The 14,542-nt window shown below is 42.1% G+C and overlaps 1 protein-coding gene across 6 annotated transcripts in view; it reads left to right on the top strand.

The window, feature by feature from the left end:
- LOC108714932 (synaptotagmin-7) overlaps nucleotides 1–14,542 on the top strand; it is a 230,659-nt gene that overhangs the window by 155,884 nt on the left and 60,233 nt on the right. For 4 of the 6 annotated variants that reach the window (XM_041560872.1, XM_041560871.1, XM_041560873.1 and 1 more), the window contains one exon: nucleotides 8,517–8,897. The exons of the other annotated variants lie outside the window; for them this stretch is intronic. In XM_041560872.1, coding sequence (XP_041416806.1) covers nucleotides 8,517–8,897 — 381 coding nt within the window. The remainder of the gene's footprint in view (nucleotides 1–8,516; nucleotides 8,898–14,542) is intronic. 6 annotated transcript variants of the gene reach the window in all.

The following is a 14,542-nucleotide window of genomic DNA, read 5'->3' as shown; positions in this document are numbered from 1 at the left end:
ACAAAATTATGGAGACTTGGAATTGTCTGGTCAGTAGCAATACTGGAAGGTCCAATCTCCGCTCCAAAATACCACCTTGTAAGGCAAGATATGATATTGTCTTAAGGATAACTTTTGTGGTTTGGGGAATACTTGGTTATAGAGTTTTGAATGAGTTTGTCTAGCGCAGGTTTCTGTTGTTGGCTTTTGGAATATAAGGGCGTTTCTGCATTGTTCAGTGATGTTAAAGGAGAAGTAAAGCCTAAATAAGTAGGTAGAAATGTTATACATTATGTTTTGTGCTTCTGTACCAGCCCAAGGCAACCACAGCCCTTTAGCAGTAAAGATCTGTGTCTCCAAAGATGCCCCAGTAGCTCCCCATCTTCTTTTCTGCTGATTCACTGCACATGCTCTGTGCTGCTGTCACTTACTGAGCTTAGGGACCCACTCACAATATACAGTACACATAGAATAGAAATGTCACAATATAAGGCTGATTAGTAATTAATACATATAATTACTACATGGCAGCACAGAAACCAGTGCAATTAGCATCAGAATTGAATAATCAGCAAACCTGTAGCATCAGCTTATATTACAGCCAGGGAAGCTCATTTTCTGCTGCTGGATAATTAGTGACGAGTCCTAAGCTTAGCTTCTCAACAGCCAATCAGAGCCCACTGAGCATGTGAGTGTCACAGACACTTTCCAAGATGGTGACCCCCTGTGACAAGTTTGAAGTCCTGGATCATTGCTGCTATTGACAAGCTGTATATCAAACATAGCATTTTTAGCCACTTATTTTTAGGGTTTTGTTATCCTTTAATTATACTGACTGCAAGTGATACAAATTACACTGCAGGTTAAGCCCCAGTACAAGAGAGAATGGCTATACCCAATATGTGCACAATGTTGACTAAGGAATTGTAAAGAACGTTTACTTTCAATGAAACCAAGGGCCCAAGCCCAAACCATGGAAACGAGCCCTAGACCATCATCCCTCTTCTACCCAACTACAGTGTATCTTCCAACTAACAACGTTACATACATTTAAAGCTTAATCAGATTTCAGCCGGCTGTATAAATGGAAATGTAGGGGGTTGATTTATCAAAGCTTTCACATTTGTTTGATTTATTAACATTTTTCTGACTGGCAGGGTAATGCAGTCATCAAGCATCTCCCTGTTTTTCCAAAATCATTCTTTTTCACCAGAAAGTGTTCTCTAGCTGAAAGACATCAGATCCCATTGTTTCCTATAGCTGACAATTTGCAAGGCAGTGCAGAATTTTATCTGCTTACGGATTCATAAAAGTTGCTTAAAGAGGATGAGCTTTGCATTAATAATAACCCAATGCAAGTCTAAGAACAACTCACGCGCTCGCCTGCTTTACACCACTACAGGCTGGAAGAAACCTTAGAGAATGAAGTTGAAAAGTAGGACATATAGAAAGAGATGATAGAATTGTATAGGATGACAATTATGCATTTAAAATGACATTTCAGTTAAAGGAGAAATTTGTTAGGAATGCCCCCCCCTCCCCCCAAAAAAATGAAAGGTGCAAAAGTGCAACCCTTAGTGATCTTTTAAAATCACTTGTGTTCAGGGATCCATTGCACCCCGCACTCATGAATATAGTATTGTAATTTTAGGGCAAAATTCAGGATCTGCCCTCAGTTTTGGAGTCCTGTTCAATTCTACTACATACCAGGTAGGGCGCCAATACAAAAGACATGGAGTGGATTTATTAAAGGGCCAAGTGGCTAACGCTAGCGACAATTCGGTAGAGCTGTCACCCGCAGGGACATTGCCGATTTACTAACGGGCGCAGGCAACAGTTCACTAGCGAAAGAGACTGGCGCTAGCGGTCATTCGAACTCTGTTGGCAGGCGACTTTTCGCTCTGGCGAACGGTTGTTACTCCGCAAATTCACTAAAATGTGGATTTTACTGAACGTTACCTCTTTCGCCAGAGTTGCTTTCGCCACCTTTGACAGGCAAAATGCTATAAAGTAGCTACATCTTCCTCAATATTCTGTCACTTACATTATATTCTGTGAGACGAAAATGCGTCAAAGTCAAAAAAACGCTGGTGACTTTTCCTTTTTTTCAGCCTGATTGCCTGCAAAAGTCCTGACTTAAACTTTTCTTGGGTAACCGGTTTTCCCCAGACATTTTCTAACTGATGGAACATTAATTTTACAGTGGGCTGATGAGTAGGGCATTATATTAACTCTCTTGTCTTTATTAAGCTTCCCTGCAGGTCCGGACTGAGAATTAGAAGAGGCCCTGGCATTTCAGGTACACAGAGGCCCAATCAGGCCACATAGAGGCCCAAACAGCCCCCACCAGCCCACTAAATACTGACTTTCTATGGCACCTTATAGCAGCCCCTCTGGCATTTGCCAGAACCCACAGATTGCCAGTCCGGGCCTGCTTCCCTGGACACGTGTTTTAAGTATATGCACCAACATTTAACATAAAAAAGTCCATACAACTTTAAATTTCCCGTCCTATGCATATTGACCTGAGCGCAAGATCTCTAGCGAAGTTCCGCTAGGCAGAAACTAACGCTATTGCATCTTCACTATCAAATGCTCGCATTGCCGAAGTAACACTAGCGAAAAGTCGCCAGCGTTCGTCGCCAATGCCGAAACTCTGCATTTGCCGTAGTCCGAGCGCATTTGCACCTGGTGAAGTGTCGTGATGGGTACAAAGCGGTCGCTGGCAACAATTTGCCCTTTAGTAAATCTGCCCCATGGTGGGTTGCCCCAATTTATTGCACTTTGCACTCTGCCTTGCGTGTAATAAATGACCCCTACTTGTTGATGCTTAAAGCAGAAATAACATGATGGCCACATTTCATTTTCAATAAAACCTGCAATGTGTGGACTCCGGGCCGGCTGCAGTAGGCAATAAGACATATGCTTCTGAATTTCGCCCTGCGGCCTATTTATAGTCGGAATTTTCTGTGTTCCACTAAGTCATTCCCCGTCTCTGTACGGCCTGTCACCTCTCATTGATTTACCGTGTTTCTCATTGATTGGGAATCGGTCCCACTGGTTTTGAGCGTCAGTGTCTCATAGACCTTCAGAATGTCGCCCTGATGGAACTCAGAACCTTTTCATCAAAATTCACTTTTAGACATAAAACTCATAGATCCCAGGGTTGCTTTGTGCTGGAGACAGAACACTTTTAAGGTGTTGACATCTCTACTCATAAGAACAATAAGTGGCACCCCCCCCCCCCCCCCGCAAGGCAATGTTCCTTTTTTTGGTTACTCACCTACTTCATAGCCGCCGTGGGAATTGGTGGAGTGGCTGCCAGTAAACAATAACCCTGGATCATTGATGGATATCCAGGGCAGAGACGGGAAAGTGACTGATTTATGTCGAATGACTAATGATTGATGAATTACATTCTTTCCTTCTTTTCAACGGAATCTGTCCCCTTAAAGCACTTGCCGTTTAAATAACTAGACCACGTGGCACTTTATAACAGCATCACCATGGCGACCACAATTCTGCTCAATGTTCACATTTCTCTCTTCCCATATCATAGAATGAAAGTTGAAATGTTATATATTAGAAACAGCCCTAATACTCTAAGGGGCAGATTTACTAAAAGGGCGAATTGTCGCCAGTGACCACACTTCGTACCACTTCACCAGGCGCAAACTCGTCACCATTCACTAAAATGCAAAGTTGCGTCCTTGCGCCAAAAGCCGTCGACTTTTTGCTAGCGACACTTACATTTCATAGCAAAGATTCGCTAGCGCTCGTTAATGCCTAACGAAAAGTCGCTAGTGATCTTACGCTTAGGTCAATTTGAATAGGGCGGGTACATTAAAGTTGTATGGACGTCTTTATTAGAGATGTTGGTGCAAATGCTTGAAGTGGCCACTTTTTATTACAAATGTCCAAGGAACCTTAATAAAGACAAAAGAGATCATATAATGCCCTAAATATGAGCCCATTGTAAAATGAATGTTCCATGGCCCTCAAATGTCCTGGGAAAAACGTACGTAATTGACAGTCTTTTTCGCTAGCGAATTGTCGTCTGTGTCTGTTAGTGAATTGGCGATGTCTCCGCGGATTTGATGCCTGGCGAAAAGTCGCCACTTTGCCCTTTAGTAAATCTGCCCTAAATCTGGTGGACAAATACAAAAGGTCCTTTGCACTCAACCCATTGTCAATATATTAAGGACATTGAGGCATTCTGTGCCTTATGCTTCTAAAAAAAAAAAGGAGAACTAAAGCTTAACTAAAGAAGTAGCTAGAAAAGTTGTACATTATGTTTTGTGCTTCTGTATCAGCCCAAGGCAACCACAGCCCTTTAGCAGTAAAGATCTGTGTCTCCAAAGATGCCCCAGTAGCTCCCCATCTTCTTTTCTGCTGATTCACTGCACATGCTCTGTGCTGCTGTCACTTACTGAGCTTAGGGAGCCACTCACAATATACAGTACACATAGAATAGAAATGTCACAATATAAGGCTGATTAGTCATTAATACACATAATTACTACATGGCAGCACAGAAACCAGTGCAATTAGCATCAGAATTGAATAATCAGCAAACCTGTAGCATCAGCTTATATTACAGCCAGGGAAGCTCATTTTCTGCTGGATAATTAGTGACGAGCCCTAAGCTTAGCTTCTCAACAGCCAATCAGAGCTCACTGAGCATGTGAGTGTCACAGACACTTTCCAAGATGGTGACCCCCTGTGACAAGTTTGAAGTCCTGGATCATTGCTGCTATTGACAAGCTCAAACTTTAGCCTCGTGCAGTTAATAAAATATTGGATTTTTGGCCACATTCATAATGTAAAACATTTCTAGCTACTTCTTTAGTTAGGCTTTAGTTCTCCTTTAAAACACATTAGGATGCAAACTATCAGCACATAATGAGCCCCTGTTAAGATCGTATCCACCACTTTGACTTGGGTCAATAACTAAATATAGGGCTCATTTACAGTGACAAGTGAATGTGACAATGTTGGACACAATTTGCCATGGTTTTCTTTTTTTTACCAAAATGCAATGGTTTTCCCATAAACCCATCACATTTCTGATGCAGCCACTGCTATTGCATTGAATGCATTAAAACATGCACCATAGTGCCCATGTATTCGGATGGATATTCCCAAAGTTCCGCTTGGTGCAAGATTCTTAAGGCGCAAGTCGGCTGCACCTATTATATCTAAGGCAATACTCCAATCAATTGCCACCTAGAACTCATCCCAACTCACCATTCATCTGCCTGCTTAGCTGGAGAGGGGAGTTGCAGTTCTGTAATAGCTAGTGAAGATGCCTACAGGGGAGCAGAGGGGGGCCCAGAAGGGTTAGGGGCCCTAATTCATATACAATTTCAATATAAATTAGCAAAACTGGTCAACCTCTAGACATTTTGGGGGCCTGGAAAAATAATTTATTGTGGGGCCCAGTTATATTTATTTACTCCACTGGGTGCCTAGATTGTGCCCAGTCATTTTCCCTATAATAAACCCGCACCCCTCTTCCTATTCAATGAATTGAATGTTCTCCTGCATCCTAAACAGGTTGTGAAATGAGGTGTGTGTGTGTTTTGTTAGCGCTAAAAAAAGCCTTCCCTGTCATCCCACTCACCACCTGCCGGCACCAGGCACTTGTCTGAATATTCAAGAATAAACTGTGATTAGAAATTAACCCCCACCCAGTAGCATCGTTAGCACAATATCAAGGAGGTTGTAGTGGTGGATATAGGGGTGCTGCACTAATAAAATTCACCTCAAGTGGTAGCACCTCACTAGTTACACGGGGCAGCAAAAATACTAAGTGTAAGAGCTAAATTTCTGGTTTCCAACCATCTCTTCTAGCTCAAAGATTTCATTTGCACTCTCTGTACTAGCATTTTGGATCCCCCAGACCCCTCCGCTGACAACTTGGGGCACAAGTGGGGCGCTCCAGCAGCAACCAGGAGCCAGGATCACCCCTGGGTGTAAATGATCTACACGGGTCAAACATTACCCAGGTGTCAAACTCATTTAAAGTAAGTGTGAGACACTAAAATGTAGGGATGCACCAAATCCACTATTTTGGTTTCCGGCTGAATCCAGGCCTGGATTTGTGGAGAGGCCACCAAGGCACAGGAAGGATTTTAGGGGACTGCATGCTGCCCAACCACACCCACATTGGTTCCGAAATACTGGGGATGCACAGGAGATTTTTAAATCTCCCCTGTGCCGATCTCCATTGCTCCGGCCCCCGATGATAAAAATTTGAGAGAATAAAAGGGAGGGGATGGGGACGACAAAAGAAAGCAGGCCTACGGGTGCCCGCAGTGTAAATCCGGCCCTGGCTGAATTCCGAATCCTTCATGAAGATTTGGTCGAATACCAAATTGAATCAGAACCCTAATGTGCATATGCAAATCAAGGCTAGGATGTGTTCATTAGTCTTGTTCTACCCAGCCTAGAAGTGCCCAGTATCGGGTCTTCATCTTGGCATTAGTTTGCATATTGAATTAGGCCACCAACTAAGGACACATGAGTCAAATGGCAATATTTTATAATCTGGGTCTGCTGTGATCCTAAAATTGTTCACCGTTTTTCACCACTTATTCTGGAAGCCATAGTAATAATAACTAAATTAGGGAGCATTCAGTTCATTGCAAGTTATACAGTTAGAAAGAGCTGCTCTTATTAAAGACTACTTAAAGAGGACATATTTTACATTCCATCCGTATTCTGTTATTCTTGACATCGGCTTTATACTGTATGGCTTTGGAGACACTGACAGTAATAAATCCATTATGCTTAAATATTTAATGCACAGATTGTATTTCAAATATATTGTCTCTAAATAGCCTTCAGACTGCTGGTAGAGCCAACTGTGAGACTGAAGCAGCTGCACGAGGGGGCAAATTAACTAAAGGCGAATTCTCGCCAGCAAATGCTCCGCCATGCGTCACGCCATGCCAGGTGTAAATTTGTTACCACTACACTAAAATGTGAAGTTGAATCTCAGCAGCCGAACGCTAGCGTTAATTCGCCAGTGTAAGCATTTCATAATGAACGTTCGCTAGCGGTCAATTCTGCCTAGAGAAACTTCGTTAGTACGCTTAGGTCAATTTGAATAGGGCGGGTACATATAGGTCATATATTTGTCTTTATTAGAGATGTTGGTGCAAATGCTTGAAGAGGCCACTTATTATTACAAATATCCAAGGAAACAAAATAAAGACAAAAGATCCTCTAATGCCCTAGACATGAGCCCACCCTAAAACAAATGTGACATGCCCCTCAAATTGGTTTAAACAATTGAACTACATAGTTAGGACTTTTGCAGGCAAGGTGGCGAAGGAAACTCTGGTGAAAGAGGTAACGTTCTGTAAAATTCGCACTTTAGTGAATTTGCGGAGTAACGATAGGGCGAGAAACTGCGCTAGCGATGGTCTCTTTCCAGGGTCGGACTGGGAGGCTTGGGGCCCACCGGGGCTACTGCCCCAGGGCCCCCCTCCGGCCGCCACTGCCGTTCCGGAGTACTGCAGGGGGCTAGTGATATTCTATTCTACCGCGACCCCGAACAGAGTGGGGTCGCGCCGCCCCACTAAGTAGCGGATCTGGGCCAGCGGGGCCCACATGAGCCCGGGGCCCACCGGGTTTTTTCCTGGTGTCCCGCCGGCCCAGTCCGACACTGTCTCTTTCACTAGCAAATTGTCCTATATGCCGGTTGTATGCGTGCGGATAAGATTTCTGGCACATTTTCGCTAGCGACGGCCACTTTGCCCTTTTCTGCCCCACGGTCTTCTTTGGACGAAGGTACAACAACAGTCCATGGTAGCACCACCCTATGCCTTTTCATGCCTCTACTAGGAAAGTCAGTAAAGGTGAAACAGCTCATTATTATTTATAACTAGTTATACAAATATAACAAGTACTGCACTTTTTAGTTAGAAAAACAAGATAAGCAGTTCATGATTTGGCTAGATTCTAGTTTGGAGCATGAGTGTGTAAACAGGACTTTCTTTTTGACAGTGTAATAAACTAGGGGTTGTCAGGGTTCTCCAATTTATCCAGAGCAGTGGTTTGTTTTGTATCTTGGTAGGTAACTTATAAAGGGTCTGTTAAAGTGAGGCACAGCTGTAGAGTTTTAGGCTATGGGCACGCAGGCTGTTGGCTCGTGTGTATTTTTTGGAGGCTGAGAGAAGCAGAGCTGCTCTGTGTCCCTGCTCCATTGAATAAAGTCTGATCAGCCGTGTGCACTCACACACAGTAGGGCTGAAGCGGAGGTCAGTATTTGGGTGCGTGTAGGCCTCACATAAGATGATCGGATTAAAATCAATGGAACAGGGTCACTGAGCGGATCTGCTTCTCTCAGAATGCAAAAAAACGCAGGGTGACAACAACCTTCAGTCTGTGTGTCCATAGCCTTACAGACAATAGGCCATTATTGTTTTTATTGATGGAAAGGATTCTCACTCTGTCTAACCTATAAAATCTGTACTGCATTCTCTCCCCTTCAACTTTTGCTTTCTCTCCTCTTCTACTACCTTCTTAAGTCTTGAGGACTCCACCCTGACAGCAGCCACTACCCTCGACCATATCCCCATTTCTGCAGGAGACATGAAATGCCAGCGCCCCCGCACCCTTCTCCGCCAGCAAAGCCTCCAGCAACCTCTCAGCCTCAACCAGAAGCACAATCACTGCCAACCAACAACCAGTCAAAGTCTGGGGCAGCTACAGCAGCAACATAAAACCCCTTCTACCAGCAGCAGTAATACCAGCAACACTCATTCCCAACGCACGGGTCAGAGCCGACCCCCAACCTCAGCTGGGTCCAAGTACCGGCCAGCTGGCATCAGGAATCAAACCAACCCTGGTAGCTGGGACTATATGGTTGGTCAAATCCGAAACCGAGGCCTGGACATGAAATCTTTTCTGTAAGTGGCTGCTCTTTTCTTCCTTATTCCTACTTTCTACTGATAAGACTGTCTCTTCCTATTCATATCATGTATAGCCGCTTCAACATGACCATTTATTTATGCACATGTTTTAATTGAAACGCTTAGGACACTGGCCTTTGAGATCCTAGAGTAAATGCTCAAAGTTCTCTTTGATGATGAGAACTTGGGTGATCAATTGATAATTCTGACTGGAGGAGCCACAATAAGCCTTTGACTCAGAGATTGAGGCATGGGCATATACAGAGTTGTCTTTATTTCTTATTATTTCTCTAATTATTAATTAATTATTTATTATTAAGGCTCGGAAGACTTCTGCTTCCTGTGTTCCACAGTAGATGGAAAAGTAGGAGAAGTCAAAAAACTCTTTTAACCCAGGGTAAAACATCAACGGTTGAACTGTTATGTATTCCATTTGTTGCATTATGTCGTTGCTAAACTCGTCATAAAGGGGCAATGCATTAAGTCACAAAGTCTTCACCGGGTCTGACAACCCATAGAAACTTTTTTCAACAGTCACACAGTACCCTAGAAACTAAGACCCATTTAGGGTCAGGGCACATGCTCATGAGGCAACTTCAGGCGAATTCGGAAAATGAATCGATTCCGAGTGCCATCCCGCTGGTTGATTTACATTCTAGCCGGCAGGAGGCAGTTTGGGGAGACTAGTCGCCTCGAAGAAGAGGAGATTTGTCGACGGGCGACTAATCTCCCCGAAGTTGAGCGTGTGCCCTGACCCTTAGGGGGTTATTTACTATGCTCCCGAATTCCGAAAAATTTGTGATTTTTTTTATAAAATCGGACTTTTAAAAAAATCACAAATTTTTTGGCATTTATTAAACCCCGAGGGCTAAAAAGCCCGAATATAAAAACACGGCATCTCAAACCTGTCGAGGTTGCATAAAAGTCAATGGGAACAGTCTAATTGATTTTTGGTTGTGTCTGGGTTTCGGGCAATTTCACAATGTTTTCGGAGCTTTCGGGTGAAAACTCGGAAAAATTCTGTGATTTCGGGGAAAGTTCACGAAAAGCAAATTTTCTTGACTCTCCGACTTAGACATCCAAATCAATTACAAATTCAAGCTCACCGGGTATCTTGATGTTATTATGGAGTATCATGGAATTTAAGGAAGTATTTAATCCAAAATACAGCTTTGGATTCAGCTGATCAGGCATTGGATTTGGCAGAATACTGCTGAATCAAGTAGAAGTCATGTGATTTTATATACAGTAGGCCTCAGATTTGAGGAGGCATTTTAGGGTTGTGTACATCCCTAATTCAGTGTGGCATTCAGATACTGCACTGTTATATTGGTAGGTCAACTATATAGTTCTCTAGGTGAGTCCATGAGTGCATTTAAAGGAGAACTAAAGCCTAACTGAAGACATAGGCAAGAAATATTGTTCATTATATTTTGGGTTTATGTACCAGCCCAAGGCAACCACAGCCCTTTAGCAGTAGATCTGCGTCTCCAAAGATGCCCCAGTAGCTCCCCATCTTCTTTTCTGCTGATTCACTGCACATGCTCTGTGCTGCTGTCACTTACTGAGCTTAGGGAGCCACTCACAATATACAGTACACATAGAATAGAAATGTCACAATATAAGGCTGATTAGTAATTAATACACATAATTACTACATGGCAGAACAGAAACCAGTGCAATTATCATCAGAATTTAATAATCAGCAAACCTGTAGCATCATCTTATATTACAGCCAGGGAAGCTCATTTTCTGCTGGATAATTAGTGACGAGCCCTAAGCTTAGCTTCTCAACAGCCAATCAGAGCCCACTGAGCATGTGAGTGTCACAGACACTTTCCAAGATGGTGACCCCCTGTGACAAGTTTGAAGTCCTGGATCATTGCTGCTATTGACAAGCTCAAACTTTAGCCTCGTGCAATAAGTTCACTATATAAAATATGGTATTTTTAGCTATATCCATTTTTAGGGTTTAGTTCTGTATAAGCAAAGAAGAGGAGCTGTGTGTTCACAAAGCAGACAACATCCTTTTGGAGGATTCTCTTGCATTATGATATATATATTCTCAAATATTTCAAGTCAATCATATATTCTATGGTTTTTGGACACGGCATGATCAATGAGTGGGTGCTAAGGAAAAGGTTAGAAAAAAAAGGGTTCGCCTACATTTTACTATATATATATATATATATATATATATATATATATATATATATATATATATATATATATAATACACAAAAGCCATGAATATCCTGTAAATTATATCCTTATAAACGGTGAGTAGTGATGTCATCAGTTATAAACGGTGAGTAGTGATGTCATTTCTGTCACATGACTCACTAAAATTTGTGTATTATAATAAATAAAGTACCCCCAGTTGTAAAATATGAGGATATTAGAAGTTACCTCGGAGTTCCATGACCTGTATAAAAACACTCGGCCTTCGGCCTCGTGTTTTTATATGGTCATGAAACTCCTCGGTAACTAATAATATCCTTATATTTTACAAGAGGGGGTACTTTATTCACTATATATATATATATATATAGTATATAGAACCTTAAAAAAATGCAAGATAAGGAACAATAAAGCCAAAAATTAGAAGGATTTTTTTTTCCTTCTTGCATCTCCAGGGTAACTGTCAACTCTAGATTCTAGAGAAACCAAATCAGGCAATGAGATGAATTGGCCTGAATTCTAGGTCTAAAATAGCTGCTCACTTATAAAAAGAATGGGTGGAAGTAAAAACAAAGGCAACCTGAAGGCACCAAGGCCGGCTGTATCTAATTCGGAGACAGCAGGGACAAGAAGCAGCAACCAGCCAGTCCATTGGCATAAACATCGGTATATTTGTTGAATTAATAAACACACTCAGCATCCAATCACGGCCGGTGCCTAGAAGGGTAAGGCTTGTATTAACCTTCAGTGCTATTCACACCCTACTGGCACTCACAGAGATAATGAATGAGTCCTGTAGTCTGGATCAGGGCTAGAAACACAATAAGGCTGCCTTTTGGTATCCACCACCTTTACTTTCCTCTCCTGCGCCCCAGGCTGCAAATGAATCACAAGCCACTCTCTCTGATAGCAGGGGCGGCCGGCACTCTCCAATTTCAGGTCATGGATTTTTTAAAAAAAAAAGAAATAAAATGTGTTTTTATTATATAATCTCATCCATTAACAGAGACTTCAACTTCTAATAGGACAATTAGCGCCTCAGCCAGAAGAAAACAAATTTGGAATAAGAGGAGAATAACTCTGAGCACATTTCCAGGCACAGTAAAACGTCTGAACCATTTAGCCCTTGGGTTAAAAATGGAGATAAAATTACAAAAGGATTTATAACATTGTATGTAATAATTGTTAGATTTCGGTTTATAAGGAGTGTTCAACCTGCAGCCGTCCAGATGTTGTTAAAGAGGTGGTTGCTTACAATTGGCCACTCTATAACCTACTAAAACTTTTAGTATGTTATAGAGTGGCCAATTCTAAGCAACTTTTCAATTTCCATTTTTTATTTTGTATAGTTTTTATAATTATTTGCCTTTTTCTTCTGACTCTTTCCAGCTATCAAATGTCACTGACCCCATTTAAAAAAACAAATGCTCTGTAAGGCTACAAAAGTATTGTTCTCTCTACTTTTTATGACTTTTCTTTCTGTTCAGGGCCCCTCCTATTGATAGTCCAATCTTAGGGTTGCTAGGGTAATTTGGACCCTAGCAACCAGTTTGTTGAAATCGCAAACTTGAAAGCTGCTGAATAAAAAGCGAAATCACTCAAAAACCACAAATGATGAAAAATTAAAACCAATTGTAAATTGTCTCAGAATGTCACTATCTACATCATACTAAAAGTTAAAGCAGAGGTGAGCAACCCCTTTAAGCTTCAATTCCAAATATCCTAGGCGAAGGCTATTGAGAGATTGCTGACAGGGGCGGCTATAAGGTGCCATAGAAAGTCAGTATTTAGTGGGCTGGTGGGGGCTGTTTGGGCCTCTGTGTTGGCTGATTGGGCCTCTGTGTACCTGAAATGCCAGGGCCTATTTTAATTCTCAGTCTGGTCCTGTGTGACAGTTGTAGGTTCACAAGGGTTGCAGGCTAGCAATGATCCAGGACTTCAAACTTGTCACAGGGGGTCACCATCTTGGAAAGTGTCTGTGACACTCACATGCTCAGTGGGCTCTGATTGGCTGTTGAGAAGCTAAGCTTAGGGCTCGTCACTAATTATCCAGCAGAAAATGAGCTTCCCTGGCTGTAATATAAGCTGATGCTACAGGTTTGCTGATTATTAAGTTCTGATGCTAATTGCACTGGTTTCTGTGCTGCCATGTAGTAATTATGTGTATTAATTACTAATCAGCCTTATATTGTGACATTTCTATTCTATGTGTACTGTATATTGTGAGTGGCTCCCTAAGCTCAGTAAGTGACAGCAGCACAGAGCATGTGAATCAGTGAATCAGCAGAAAAGAAGATGGGGAGCTACTGGGGCATCTTTGGAGACACAGATCTTTACTGCTAAAGGGCTGTGGTTGCCTTGGGCTGGTACAGAAGCACAAAACATCATGTACAACATTTCTAGCAACTTCTTTAGTTCTCCTTTAAAACCTTTGGCAAGGTACAATGGTGAATCTTAAAGTAAACAGCACGGAGGCTGGAGCAGATTTAAAATGCAAATGTTCCCCCGGTGCTTTATGTCTTGCCTGAGCTTGGCTTTGTATCCCATGCTGAGCAGAATTACGAGTTAATGTTCGAGCGTATCCTTCCGCCGAGTTGACTTCAGCAGAAAAGAAGATGGGGAGCTACTGGGGCATCTTAGGAGACATAGATCTTTACTGCTAAAGGGCTGTGGTTGCCTTGGGCTGGTACAGAATCTCAAAATATAAAGTATAACATTTCTAGCTTAGTTAGACTTTACTTCTCCTTTAAGACTTTCCAAAACAAAAGCCTCCCTGCAAACCTTAGTGAAACTATAACTATAAATATAACAAATCTACTACTCTGGCAGTTGGATAGACAAGGCATGGAGGAGAAAGGTAGGACTTGGACCTCTTCATCTTAGTTCAAGAATTATGTAGAGTTTATGTTGTTTATAAACACCAAAAGGGCTTGAAAGCCACTGTAGCTCTGGGCATTTGCCGGCCACACAGAACAAGCCTGCCATAACAAATGCACATTCATGACAACAGAAGAGCAGGACATGAGCTGGGGACGAGCCATCGAAACAAATCCCAGGTCCCAGCTTCTGTGCACATGTATAAATGGCAGAGATTGGGCCATGGCCTCCTGTGTGGATAGCTGAAAATAAAACAGCCAGATGCCCCCTTGGCCACAAGAGAGATGTTGCCAGGAGAGAGAAGAGTTTAGAGAATATACTGTAGCTCAGTGAATCTCACGTTACTCTATGACTTAGTTATATTTCTGTAACAAGCACGGAACAGAGAGGGTATTAAATCTGCATAATACGGCACAAAAATAATAAATAACTTATCAGCTTATTTGCATTTTCAGCCAAGTCCAAATTCTAACAAATCCTATTTTCTATACCCTGCAGCTTCTCTGCTGAGGAATTCTTTGTAATGGTCTGCATGAGATTTGTAAGGCATGACTATTTAAGACATATCTGCTGAATTAAACACG

This window comes from Xenopus laevis, chromosome 4S (assembly GCF_017654675.1).
Source record: "Xenopus laevis strain J_2021 chromosome 4S, Xenopus_laevis_v10.1, whole genome shotgun sequence".
Taxonomy (NCBI): Eukaryota; Metazoa; Chordata; class Amphibia; order Anura; family Pipidae; genus Xenopus; species Xenopus laevis.
The sequence above is the reverse complement of the archived record's forward strand: the minus strand, read 5'-3'. Positions and strand labels throughout refer to the sequence as shown.